Source organism: Periplaneta americana, chromosome 1 (genome assembly GCF_040183065.1).
Source record: "Periplaneta americana isolate PAMFEO1 chromosome 1, P.americana_PAMFEO1_priV1, whole genome shotgun sequence".
In the NCBI taxonomy this organism is placed as follows: domain Eukaryota; kingdom Metazoa; phylum Arthropoda; class Insecta; order Blattodea; family Blattidae; genus Periplaneta; species Periplaneta americana.
The window spans coordinates 121,950,961-121,965,499 of NC_091117.1; the positions used below are offsets into that span (position 1 = coordinate 121,950,961).

At 34.5% G+C, this 14,539-nt stretch overlaps 1 protein-coding gene across 5 annotated transcripts in view; it reads left to right on the top strand.

The window, feature by feature from the left end:
* LOC138700127 (DNA-dependent protein kinase catalytic subunit-like) overlaps window positions 1-13,790 on the top strand; it is a 240,742-nt gene extending 226,952 nt beyond the window's left edge. For all 5 annotated transcript variants that reach the window (XM_069826504.1, XM_069826490.1, XM_069826469.1 and 2 more), the window contains 4 exons: window positions 5,301-5,502; window positions 9,219-9,310; window positions 9,542-11,876; window positions 13,654-13,790. In XM_069826504.1, coding sequence (XP_069682605.1) covers window positions 5,301-5,502; window positions 9,219-9,310; window positions 9,542-9,671 — 424 coding nt within the window. In that variant the 3' untranslated portion in view covers window positions 9,672-11,876; window positions 13,654-13,790. The remainder of the gene's footprint in view (window positions 1-5,300; window positions 5,503-9,218; window positions 9,311-9,541; window positions 11,877-13,653) is intronic.
* Window positions 13,791-14,539: the final 749 nt, after the last annotated feature.

Genomic DNA, 14,539 nt, shown 5'->3' on the forward strand with positions numbered 1-14,539 from the left:
AAGGGAACAGCTACAGTGAGCTATGATGATGTAGCTTATACTTAAACCATTTTATGACATATTTTATCCACCTATATTTTATTTTATTTTTTGTTTCGCCTACATTGTATTTTTACAAATGTTATCTTTAAATACGAATTTTTTCCTGGACCAAAATTAGGCCTACAATAGAAATGACGAGATAATTAGTATTTTAACGTGAAGCTGACTGGAGGAGTTTATTTTAATTTTTCTTGGTTCTCAAAGTGATTTTATTAAGTGCCATGAAATGGTTTTCCTGTGCTCATAATTTATATTTATTTTACACTTTATTTCAATGTTTTTCAGATGCAAGGCATGCCTAGAAGCATTGGGCATATAAGATCTGATGGTTAAAGAGCCCAACAAACTGCACAACAGCTTTCGGGAGCCATACCTTGCAAAGTTGAAGCTATCTCCAATGGTCAAGGTAACTTACTTAAGTAACTGCAAGCCTTTTATATTATGCAAATTCAGTGCTTCATATCTATACCTATAAATTCTGTCGTAATTGCAAATTGTGAATGAATACATAAAGAAAAGCCATTCACACAAATAGTGAAGTATCAGGCTAAGTAGATCCCATAATTAAAGCTTTGGGGCGAATAATGGTCTGTATTGCAATCTGCTAACTGGGCAGGAGGAACGAAAATGTTACATCGTCATTCCACTGATAAATAATTTACTATTGGACGGGCAACATACACCGTTATTCCATCAATATGTTTTGTACACTAAGCAAAGTATAGATTGTATGTTACTGAAAGTCATATTACACATCGGAGAAGTTTGTAACATTATGAACAGAATAATAATGAAGACAATGACAAACAGTTTTTAAATGTTGACTATAAGAGAGTAACACATTTTAAACAGTTCCTTTCTGACATCAAGAGCAAGCTGTGAGCACATCTTGAAAGAATTTCCGAAAATCTGTTCCTGAAACGAAATAACTTGATAACATTCTAAGATAAAGTATAATGGCAAAAATTGTAACATAAACCATTATTCGGCCCAACGCTTCAATTGTAACCTCTATCCTTGGTGGTACAGGACTACTTACTCTTGCTGTCAGTTCATAATTGTAACCTTTTGGTTGTTTAATTTTGTACGGGAAGAAACAGAGGACCCCCGCCAGAGAGGCTGGTGACCCCCCAAGAGAGGAGAGGCAGTGAGAAGAGGCTGGGGAGCCCCCAAGAATGCAAACCACGGCCACACTGATAGTAACACTGAAGAGGAGGAAAATTTGCAGTCTTCGAGTACAACTGCAGCATCTGAGAGGAAGAGTCCTCAAGACCACACAGAGAGATCTGAAGATTGACATTGCCCTTGCAACTTTAAGGAAGAAGGTTCCCGGGCCATTATATGAATTGGTAAAAAATTGTGTCTCCTCAAATGCAAGGGATGTACAGAGAGTTCGGTGGTCACCGGAATTGAAAGCAAAGGCTCTTAATATTTATATACAGAACCCAAGTGCCTATAGAATGATTAGGAAGCTATTAAATTTCCCTTCTAAGGCTACATTGCTTAGAGTTTTGCGAAAGTATACCACTGATGTTGGTTTTAGTGACAAATTATTCGACATACTAAGGAATGCCTGTAGTATGATGACTCACACTGACAAAGTAGGTTGCCTTATGTGGGATGAAATATCTTTAAAAGCAGTGTTGACAAGCAATAAATGTCTGCAGCAACTAAATGGCTTAATGTCCGTGTTGCACTATTGAACATATACCAGGAGTAGCAGAATTTGCTAAGAAGTAATTCATTACCTGCTTGTAATAAAGACATAGACCACTCACCATAGACACAAGCATCTGATTTGCAGGTTTACCTGACAAGTGTTTTTCAAATCTTTGAAACCCATCAACAAAATCATCATTATTGTTACAAGCCAAGCTGATTTTAGTGGTATTTCATCGCATATGAGACAGCACAGCTCATCTATGTCACTCATTTTGTCACAAGCATATTTTAGCTTATCCAGTATTTTCTCACAAAACCCAACATCATTTGTATATAAGGCAAACTTTCGTAGAAGAGTGGCTTTACAAGGAATACTCAATAATTTTCTAACAATTCTGTTTCACTTGTACTGTGTAAGTAGATATTAAGGGCGTTACATTTGAATTCTGTTAACCAGGGACATTCCTGTACAAATCATGAACCAGAGGATTGTCTGCAGGATTGTATATGTAAAATAATATTAACATTACTTTTCAAATACAACTTTATCTTCGCTGGCACTCCTCTTCTTCATGACAAACGAGAACTGCAGATGTGAGAAGTTTTGCACCTAATGTGCTTGTGAAACTGGATGCAGAAAAGTGATGTGCACATTTACTGATACTGTGGTATTGTGGCCAAATGAGTATGTTTTCTTTGTGTATTTTTGATTTAAGATTTTGCATGTTTAATTTTAGTTGCTATTTGTTGCTATTTTGTATTGTTCTTGTATTTTTGTTACATTATGTTTCTTGTTATGATTTAGTATTTTTCTCAAACAAAAGGAACCTAAATTAACTACAATACGAAGTAACTCAAGGCAATAATAATTTTTTTTTAAATAACATCATAATATCAAACACAGGACCGATGTTGTTGGCATATTTCAACAAAGCCTGTGAAATCTACTGTAGACTCTATTTACCATAATCGCAAAGTTGGAACATAAAGTTATTGTATTCTGCACTAGCATTTAGAATATTTTCATATTAAATGACAAATTATGCCATTGAGGAAATAAATGCAGTAGTAGGTACTACATATACGTTGGAATTCTTAAACCTGTACAACTTAACTGAAATCAACAAATGCTGAGTTTTTGGCAATAAACCCATTAACTCTCTTACTCTACTCTCTAATATTCCCCACAGGCAGCTTAAAATTTCGTGTTGAAGTTTACAGACAAACTGGCATAATGTCATTAAATATTAATTTTTATTGTTTTAATTTTATGTTTATCATGTACTGTGTATGATTTTATTTCTTCAGTTTGTTATATTTGTGTTTCTCAGAGAAATGGAACTTAAATTAACTAACCACAACACTAATGTTCGTAATGTTTGAACACAAAGTTACACTAGTGAATACAATATTTTCCAATATTCCCCACATATAGTCCAAAATGTAATGTAGAAGTTCATGAACAAACTGACATAATGTCATTAAGTGTTAATCCTAAAAAAAATATTTGTGCATGATTGCCTTCAATGTAACCAGAAGACTTTACACATTATAGCTACTTATTTGGAGACAATAAGAACACAGCATTGTAGACTCCAATTTCTACTAAGGGTGATTTGAAATTATTTTCCTTACAACACAATAATAACTAATGGTAGTATATCTGAAAATATCAGAAAATTAAGCGGTTAGCCGACTTCAAAGAGCAGAGATTACTTCATTAATAAATATGTAGTGTGTTAAGAATGTTTAGGTATGATTTTTTTCTTTGTGTAACATTTACTACTATGTTGCTAATATTATATATATATATATATATATATAGTACCTATTGTGAGCTCACGATCTTTTCTCTATTACAGTAAAACATCAAACAGTTAATTTCAATAAAGGTCTTTGTGTTTATGTACAAAATGAAATATTGTTAATAAATAAATCTGATACATTCCAACATAACAGATTTGCTTGGTCATGTCTAAATCATTTCCAATTTCACAGTCCATTTCCTACCTCTACTACTCTACTTCATGAGATATCTCGTTCTGAAAACACTTATGATATTGTAATTTACAAAAAAAGGTTTCTGGCTAAAAAAAAAAAAAAAAAAAAAAAAAGGAATTGTAATAGGGATGGTTACATTTCAAACATTCATGTTAATATGAATGTAACGGGAATGTGCAAAGAAGTATTTTGAAATTCCCGCTATTTCCGGTGCAGGAAGTCGTTTGAAAATACCGCCATTTTTGTGCATGTGGCGCTCCACTGCTGGTAAAAAGAAGCTTCTTGACAGATTACACTTAATCCGCCTCTTGAGCCCCTCTCTTCTATTCTACTCCTCTTGCTTATACACCTGTAATTTTGACATACCGGTAGTTTTTTGTTTCCTTTCTTATAAATGGGTACTACAATGGCTTTTTGCCAACTTTCTGGGGGTTTCGATCCTGCCCATATATTGTTTAAGAAATATAAAAATCTATAGGTAAATTCTTCTCCAGCGTATTTAATAAGCTCGAAATTTAAATTATCTTCGCCTGGGCTTTCCCGTTTTTTTTAACATTTATGTACTTCAATGAGTTCATCATAAGTAATAATATCTGTTGTGTTGTTGTTGGAAGTCTTTAATGTAAGAGAGATGTTTTTTTGAAACCATATATTTTTAAAGTAATCAAGTAGAAATTCGTTAGGAATAGGGTTTATAACAACATTTTCTTTTATCTCCGAATTTATTTTCTTTAAAATTTTGAAAGTTTTGGGTCTTGGTAATGTTAAATCTCTTTCTAATCTTGAGACGAAGTCATTCCATTTCTCTCTGTGTTGCTTTCTTGTTTCCTGTTTTGCAATTGCCCTCTTTCTTTTATAATCAATTTCGTCTTCAAGTTCTTTTGTTTGTAAAAATCGGAGATATGCTTCTCGTTTATCATTTATCACCTTTTTGATATCCTCATCCCATTTCAGTATGCCTCTTTTTCTCTTCTGCTTAATATTTTGTATGCCAATACTTTCAAATGCAGCCATTTTTAAAATATCTGTTAAGTTGTTCCATTCTTCCTCTATATTATCCGAGATTTTGATTTTTTGAAGATATTCCTTTAGTCTACATTCATAAAGCCATTGAATACTATCATCTCTCAATAAGTCTACTTTAAAAATAAGCCTAGTACTTTCTTGCTTGGAATTTTTAATATTTCTTTTATGCCATGGTGCTGGTATTCTAATAGGGGATACAATTAAATAATGATCTGTCTCTAATTCAGGACCTCTGCAAGCTTTGACATCTAAAACGAAGCTAAACAATTTTTGATTACAAATGACATAGTCAATAATAGATTGTGATCCTCTTGCGTGCCATGTATATGTGTGTGTATTTTTGTGGTTAAAGAAAGAATTCATTACTTTTACATCATTGTAAATCACAGAATCTCGTAGTCTTTGTCCATTATTATTACAAGTTGGTTCGCCGTGTTTTCCAATGTGTCCTCTAACTTCATTATTACCAATTCTTACATTGAAATGTAGCTAACATTGTTAACACAAATACTGGTTTTTCCCTTATATTTGGAATTATTGTTTAGTTAATTAGTGTACTTCTTTTCTAGTCTGTATAAAAGCATTGATGAATGGGACGTAGTTCGAGGAATATTCCACAAGTACTTGGGTTGCAGTGAAAACATTCAGAAGGCTGTTGAGGCAGAGGCATCAGGTCATTGGAATGATGCACGAGAAAAGTACGAAGCTGCTCTTTCTTCCATGGGGGAAGAAACCTTTCTAAGTGATAACTATCTTGAGGCACTGTACAAGGTGATTTTACAGTTCTTGTCTTTTTTATTGATATCTTAGTTATTTGTACTGTGTTGTGAAAAAGGAAGAACCTGTGTGTTTCATCTTGTTAGGATAAGATTTTTTAAAATTTTATATTTGTTGTTTTTCTTACTTCATATGTGTATGTATTATCTGTGTGTGCATGTTATATGTGGAATATTCACTGGACAGCATACTTAATATTGAAATCAAGCACCCAGCCAACATAGCACATACTTTGCCCTTATTTCATATACGAGGTGCTACCCAAAAGTTCCCGAAATACCTCAGTAAATGGAATTACACCATACCTGGATCTTATGCACCACCATCACCTTCGAAATAGTCCCCCACTCCCAGCCACCTGGAAGTCCTTTTTGATAGCTTGTTCAGCACCTTCTGCGATTTTGCTTGAATTTCCTCAACTGTCTGAAATATTCGACTTTTCAAGTTGATTTTCATCTTGGAGAACAAAAAGAATTTGCATGGGGATAAATCTGGCGAATATGGTGGCTGAGGAATGATTGTCATTTTGCTTTTCCCCAGGAAGTCTTTCACGATGAAAGCTGTATGTGACCTGCATTGTCGTGATGGAGAAACCAATTGTCCGTGCACCACATTTTCCCTCACATTCTCCCTCAACCGCCTCAAGACGTCATGATAGAACACCGCATTCACTGTCATCGCAGGAGGGACAAACTCCTAGGGGATAATTCCTTCATTGTCGAAAAAAACACACGAGCATGGACTTCATATGGCTCTTCACTTGACGAGTTTTTTTGGAGTGGGACGAAGATGGACTTTTCCATTGAGAAGACTGCTGTTTGGTTTTGGGGTCGTAGCCATAAACCCAACTTTCATTATCTGTGACAACCTTGGGAAGGGAGTCTGGGTCATCATGAAGCTGATTCTGAAGGTCCCTGCAGACTTCCAGGCGATGCTGTCTCTGCTCAGCATTCAATAGTTGCGGAACGAACTTTGTCGCAATCCTTCTCATGTTGAATTCATCAGACAAAATCCTCTGGCACGTGCCATCCGATAGTCCAACAATGTCGCAGACGTCATGGATGGTCTGTCTGCAATCTTGCACGATCACAACCTGAACAGCAGCGGCATTTTTGGGTGTAATGCCAGTTGATGGTCGCCCAGAATGATGATGATCATCAACTGATGTTCGGCATAGGTTTGGATCTGGCCTGGAGTATCGTCTCCAAATGCTTGCTTTAACATTTGATGTGTTTGCAGAAGTTTTCCCAAGTTTATGCAGACGTGCTGCTCCCTCAAATCTGTCATTGTGAAATCGCAATGTAAGCAACATGTAACAATGGAAAAACGCTCACAAATACTAAATGCCACGTGTCCCACTGACTCACAAGAGATGTATGAAGTGTCACCTAGCGGAATTTTGTACTAGCGCTTGGTCACGCGTCACATACAAATTTTGAAAACTTTCGGGTAGCACCTCGTATATGAAAATTGCTCTTGCAGTTTCTTCTGAACTTAAAGATGTTACGTAAGAAATTAAATTTACAGCTGACTGGAAAGCTTACACAATATAGCAGTTTCACTAAACAATAAAATAAAATAAGGCCTATGTTAAGATCGAAATTTTTAAACTTTACTGCTGAAAAGACATCATCTGTTGCACAAAACAGGATGCTCATATATCATTGTTTCTCATCTGCCGGCCATGGAGCTTTTCAGGCCAGGATGCAAACTATCTCGAGGACCATAAAAATCAGAATAAAAAGCTTAAAGTTTTGCTTGAGTTGCTTTTGGTAAATACATTTATTTTGAAACTGAATTCTGGATTATTATTACTGGTACAGTACTGCAATTGGCTTCATTAATTTCAAACAAAGTAAATAAATAGTTGCTATTAGGTAGAGTGATAGCCCAATCACATCTTTTGTATTTGCATGCTGCTGTCACTCCGACAGTTGTCCCAGACAGATGAGAGAGCGATTATAAACGCTGGCGATGATCGCCGAGAAGTGGTTTCTTTATTGACGCACATCGCTGTAGATTCTCATTTGTTTATTCCTTCATCTACTACATATGGTCAAGTAAATTAATGTAGGCCACGGACATAACCTAAAAATTATAATGAATAAATCCAAGATAATGAAGTTGCTATTTATTCTAGAAGAGGGAGATGACGATATCAAAATCTCGCATGCATGTTATAAAAGGAACAAGCTACAGACTAATGAAATATTCAGGAATAGGTTTACAGAATTCTGTTTTAACACATTGATAATAAGACATCTTTATAAAAACGCTACAAAATTTAAGGAATATTTCAGACTCTCACCTGACCAGTTTGATTATGTTTTGAGTTTAATTGAAAATGACAATGTCAAATTACCTACAAATTTTGTCAAGACCCCCATAACTCCAGTTGAAAGATTGGCAGTAACTCAGGTTATGAACTGATTATTATTATTATTATTATTATTATTATTATTATTGTTATTGTTATTATTATTATTATTATTATTATTATTATTATACTGTATAACATTACATGGTGTATTCCAAACAATCATTTAAAAAAAATTGGCTAACTAGCGCTGAGGTAGTTCCCTTCGTAATCCGCTTATACACTTTACATGTACGAACATGTGATAGGTTAGGTTTGGTTCGTTTGGGTTTTTGTTATGCCTTGTATATACGATCAACTACATCTCTACAAAAAAAAAAAAACCGCTATAGTTCAGAATACCGCGTAAGTACTTAGGTAGGCCTAGTCACAGAAAACTTACAGAAGAGAGAATTTCCCCCTTACCCGACACTGAACGAAATTCTCTGGGGCTCGGGCGTGATAAAAATGTAATATGTAATGTAAGGGTTTATTGTTTAATTTGTTTATTAATTCACATGCTCATATTAAAAAGAGCATTATGTTGTGACACATATTCAATAATAATTTCGTCTTCAGACCGCGAAAAATTACAAAACGTCTTGATTTGTTTTGCGGCCAAAACCTACAGACGTGGTTAACGTGTACAGATTAGATATTCGATATTACAACATGACCTTGTCTAAATATTGAACACGAATGCGGTGATGTGCATCCTGAATTTGCTTCAGAAGCAACCTCCAGCGATCTGCGTCGCGTCCAACGAACTGCGCTGGTGATCTTCGCTGTAAAGAAACCGTGCCCATTCATTTCAACTGCTAGCAACTCCAGCGACAATCGCTGGCGATGTGCGCCCGGCAAATGATTGCCGTAAACAAACCGTACCTTTAGCACCAAACCTAACATATCTTACACAGACATTGTAAAAGTGACAGTCCCGATTTACAAGAAACAGACGAAGTAAAATGTGGTTCGAAAAAGAGAGCATTCACAAGAAAGTCTAGTAAAGCTAAAGTTACTTACAATACGGATTAATACTATGTCCAGACACGGACCAATTACCAAAGCCTCATTGCGTTTTATGTGCTATCATTTTTTGGAAATGAAACCATGAATCCTCCCCTGAGCACGAGAACACTCTCTTTCAGAGGAGTGCTAGAATTTTGTTAATTTACAGTTTCTTTACATTGTATTTTTCTGGCAATAAGCACTGTTTTTGTTGTTGTTGTTATTTTTATTTCTTTATTAGTGTATGAAGTTTAAATCTTCATTTTTACATACAATAAAGTTGCTAATACAATATTTGAGTATAGCTGCAACATAGAGATTTCTGCAAGAAAGTTATTTGTTGCAGTGTCTTGGTCATATGTCAGATTGGGATGAGCTTAATGTCCAGGTTCGACGACAAGTGGATAATGATTTGAATCAGCTATGGACAGATACATGGTGAGTGTAAAGAAAATAATTTCATATTTACTCTTCCTTACATGATTGGAGGAGCAAAGTTGTGAAGTTGAAGAATATAACTGTTGTATGAGATCAATAAAACATACACAGAGCTTATTTAGATCTAATTTACAGCTAAAGTTGATAGTAATATCAAGAACTTTTTAAGCTTGTGTTATTTTAACGCAAGTTTTACTTGAAGATTTTGTTGAATAATCTAATTGCTTTCAGGTTGCAGGCCAATCTTCTACCTCATTTGCTATCATCTGAAGTTCAGATAATGATAGACAAAGGCACAGCAGTGGCGGTTATTCAAGTGAAGTACATGAAGGCCACCTTCACCCCTTTTTTCGTGCTTTAATAAAATATATTTTATCAATAAATTAAAATAAAATGAATCCTTCACTAAACCATATTTTGCTCTATTTTTTAATATCTTGTTCGGCTTAATCCGCTCAGTTAACGTTCACTGCAGCACTTCACATGAACCCCTCACCAGTCAGGCCACGTGGCTAGCAGACCAGCTGAAGGTCCGAATGAGACTTTCCTTTTGGCCTTCAGTAAACACACCCAGTTGCCATGACAACGAGTTGCTTACTATGAATTACCGGTCCCTTTTGCGAGGCTATTATGAGGGTCTGTGGAGCAGGCATTCATCTCCTTTCTCTATTCTTGAAAGACAGAAACTCTCTCGCGTCCAAACATTGGATCAGGGTGGCAAACTGTAATATTTTGCAACTAAATAAGAAAACATAAAATATTCTGTAAAGAAGTTAAATATTGTTTAAATTTAGCATATAACGTATATATTTTGGTATTTTTTAACGTTAGCATCTCTTGAATATTATGTTTTGTATGGATTTTGAAATAATTCGAGTACCCTGTAATAAAGAAAGTTGGCATAACATTTGAAACTACATTGTACATTTGACCCGCGCTGACCAACGATTTCGCTTTACGTATTCTTTGTTGTGATAAGTGCAGCGAAGTGTGAAGGTGTTACTACGTGTATTAATGCGATGAAAACATGAATCCTTTAAACGATTAAGTGTGTAATCTTTTGGAGACACCGTTCTCTCGTTGGTGTGCAGAAGATAAGCAAGATATTTTAAAATACCGCAGGACAACAAGTCACATTAATATAACTATGAAAAAAGTGAAAAGTGGTGGTCGGTCATACAATATTCAGTTTCAAGATCCGTGGTATGCCGATTGCAACTGGTTATGTGGGAGTCACTAAAACGAGAAGTTATATTGTTGGCCTTGTCTTCTTCTGGGGAACGAGAAACCCGCTTGGAATTCAACTGGATTTTGCGATTTCAGAAATGTCAATCGCGGTCTTTACAGCCATGCAGATTCAGCTGAACACATTAAATGTATTTTGCAATTAAAGGCCCTGCAGAAGAACATGAACACCATTGCGGATGCACTAAAGGAAAGTTATAGGTTATACGTAAGTCAATTTAATGAAAACGTATGTTTAAATAGACTGGTAATGCACACCGCAATCGATACGGTATTGTTTCTAAGCAAGCAGGAGTTGGCTTTTCGCGGTCATGATGAGAGTATTTCGTCACAGAACAGGGGGAATTTCAAAGAATTATTGGCTCTCATTTCATTGGCCCTATGAAAATTAGAAATCACTATGAAAAAATTAGGCCTGTTCTTTCTGGGAAATCTAAAACGATTCAAAATGAAATAATTGGTTGTATTTCTGAATGCATCAATGAACTTGTAAGAGATGAAATTACTAGTGCCCCTTTCTTTTCCATTCAAGTGTAAGTTTTCTGTTCAACAGAATACTGCTTTGATTTAATCGTAGCTACTGATTTTACTGGATAGGTAAGCTTATATCGGAAGTTGCATGTTCCGAAGTTGATTTAAAATATGAATACAGTATACGATTATGATTGTGATTTTGAATTTTGTTATGGGTCCTATTTCTTGTGTACTCTTTTAATTTGATGTGTTGTATAAAATGTGTTAGATTTTGTCTTTTTTATGTCATGTGGACTTGTGGTTGTTTTATTATGTTGTGGTATTTATTGTGCGGAAGTTTTGCTGAGACAGTGAATTCTTCGGGATTAAGGAGACGTAGCTTCCGAAAATGTTGAAAATTTGTTTATTTTATATGCTGTGCTTTTCATAAAACTTAAGAAAATCGTGAATATATTACATTAATTCAATATGACCATCGTATAGGTTACAAAAGCATTCGCGACGTCACGGCTATATAACGATTCCAGGAAATTACCTAGAATTCTATTGACCTTCACCTAATTTATCCGGCACGAGCCGCCACTGAGGCACAGATGGCAATAGAGGAAAATTCCTCCAGCAGATCGATGAATGGTTAACAGATAAAGACAAAAGCACTTACCTTTCCAATCACCACAGTGAGGAACTGGCTGCTATATATACTATTCAGGGCAATACAGATCGTGCATGGCAGCAAGTGGAAAGGAGTGTGATATCTTTCCTCAACACTTGGGCTGAGTTACATCCATTGTCAACCAAACTGCGAGCTAAACAGTTATTGGACTTACAGAAATTCGCAGAATTACGGGTTTGTAGATGATAATTTACTGCTTCTCTCCTTCTTATGCTAGTTTCTGGAAAAGGTGCAAGGTTTTGTAATACATTGTTATTCATGCACACGTGGCTATGTGTATATTTCAGTATGTTTTATGCTTAAGAAGTAATATTAATATAACTTCACATGTACGGAGTATCCCTTTAAAATAATTACAGCAGTATGTGTATGTGCACGAATGGACAGATGTGTGAACGATGGATAGATTGGATGGATATTTGCTGTGATATGTATACTGTGACACACAATATTATCCGTCACGAATGATCTATAACCAGAATTGTCCTTATTTATCTGGTCCATGTTGATCCTTCCATTAATATCAGCGCTTTTTTTTTTTTGTTTATTTTGACAATTTTTTTAAGTTTGTGGCTAGCTAATATTTTGTGTATACTGAACCTCTTTTCGAAGATATGCAAATCATGGTGATTTATCCCCGTTTTCTAGTCCAACCCCTTTATCCGAAAAAGGAGAATTGTCCTGTTCATCAATTAACATTCATTTGTCCTCATCCCATATGGAGGACATTGATCCATCTTACAATAATCCAGCTTTGTATAGCTTAGTTGTTCTGACATATCAAAAACAATGGTTACAGTCACTTGAAGTTTTAGCTTTCGTAACTTGGATATTGATCTAGAATTTGTTCTGATCTTGTGAACATTACTTCAGAATGGTCTACATTGAAAATACAGAAAAAAAAATAGTTTATAGTGGATTCCATCCCTTATAATATAAAGGGAAAAGAAACAGCAGACTTTTTGGCTAAGAAGGGCACTGAAATTTTTCACCCATCTAATAACGGATTTCCATTTTATTCTGTAAAACAACTAATCGAAAGTAAATTCAGATCTGACCAAAACAACAAAATTTGGATAGAGCAAAAGATAAAACATGGGATATTTTATTGACTAACCCCAAGAGCCACGTATATCTGCTATTGTGATGTTCCAATTGATAATGGGTTATGATTGTTTGACAAGCCACTTGCACAGGATAGCAATTTCCATACGTCCATCTGTGTATTGTGTGATGCAAATGAAGAGAAGAACAAAGAACACATCAAAAGATGATATTGTACAAAAATACTGGAGTGCAAGACAACAAATGACTTCATTGTCAAGTGCTTAGGCATTGGACCAATAGCAACAACAAGAATATTTTGCAACAACTCACTCATAATTTTTTAGGTACAAATCCATATTTAGTGCTACACCTATGGGTCCAAAAAAAATTTGGGCCTCCCACCAACTTACTTATGCAAATCTTAGATATTTAGCAGTCAAATTGTAAAAAAGAAATAGTAGTAGTAGTAATAATAATAATAATAATAATAATAATAATAATAATAATAATAAATAAAAATAAAACAGCAACATGTAACAACAATTTAATATATGCTACTTTATAAAGCAGGCATTTGTGAAATAGGAATTACTTATGCAAATCGTAGACATTTAGCAGTCAAATTGTAAAAAAGAACTAATAATAATATTAATAAAACAGCATGTCACAACAATTTAATATGCTACTATATAAAGCAGGCATCTGTGAAATAGGAAGATATCGAAAATTTATTCTCAGCTCGATTTTTTTTCTTTTATCAAAATTTTACTACTACAAATTTAGTGTTACATTTTCTGACAAGGAAAACTTTAGACAAGAATTTTAATGTGATACTGTCAAGAGCATTGTTTAAGTTTTCAATTCCTGGTGTGTTGGTGATTGAAACATTTGAATTATTTTTCAGAGCTGTCTTAAATTTGCAAAAATTGGTGAGCAGTTAGAGCGTGAATCACAAGCAAAGGTACTTCTGAAGAGATGGAATAATAATATCCCTTCTGAGTTTGACTCTCTGCTTCATTGGGATTTCAGGACGATGTACAGGTGAATTAAAAATTAAATCTTATAATTCAGTTACAAAGTGAAGTTTAAGACAGGCAAATGTGCTTGTAAGTTGTAGTGGTCTCATTTGATCTTTGCTTCATTGATACATATTTAAAATTTGTTTGTACCTTGCACATGTTAATTGCTGGGTTTCGTTTACATATAGAAAGGACTGTAAGGTTATGAATCTATTCTTTTCTGTCAGAGATATTCACAGTCATGGCATGCATAAATATTAAATATATGAGGAATAAGACAGAGTGTTTCATTTGATTAATGTATTTGTCAATATACATAATACAAATTATTATTATTATTATTATTATTATTATTATTATTATTATTATTATCATCATCATCATCATCATCATCATCATCATTATTATAATCATCATCATCATCATCATCGTAAGAAATATACTATCTATAAAAACTCATTAAAATATAAGTTAGTCGAGCTTTCGAGAAATACAGTATCTCCTATTGTTACGAGATACGAATAGAGTAGTGACAAACACATTAGAAACATCAATATTCCGAATGTCATTAATGAATGCAGAAGCTTGTTTGGAGAATAAAATTCTGTGGTTCAGTGCAAGAACCTGGTAACTATAGCATTTCATAAGAAATGAGAAAAGATGCTTCAAAGTTCTGGTTATTTGCTGTGTAGTATTGCAGTCAATAATGTTGTGTATGATTGAACGTTAATAACATTTAAAGTACATAACAATAGCTTTCCATAGACCCAG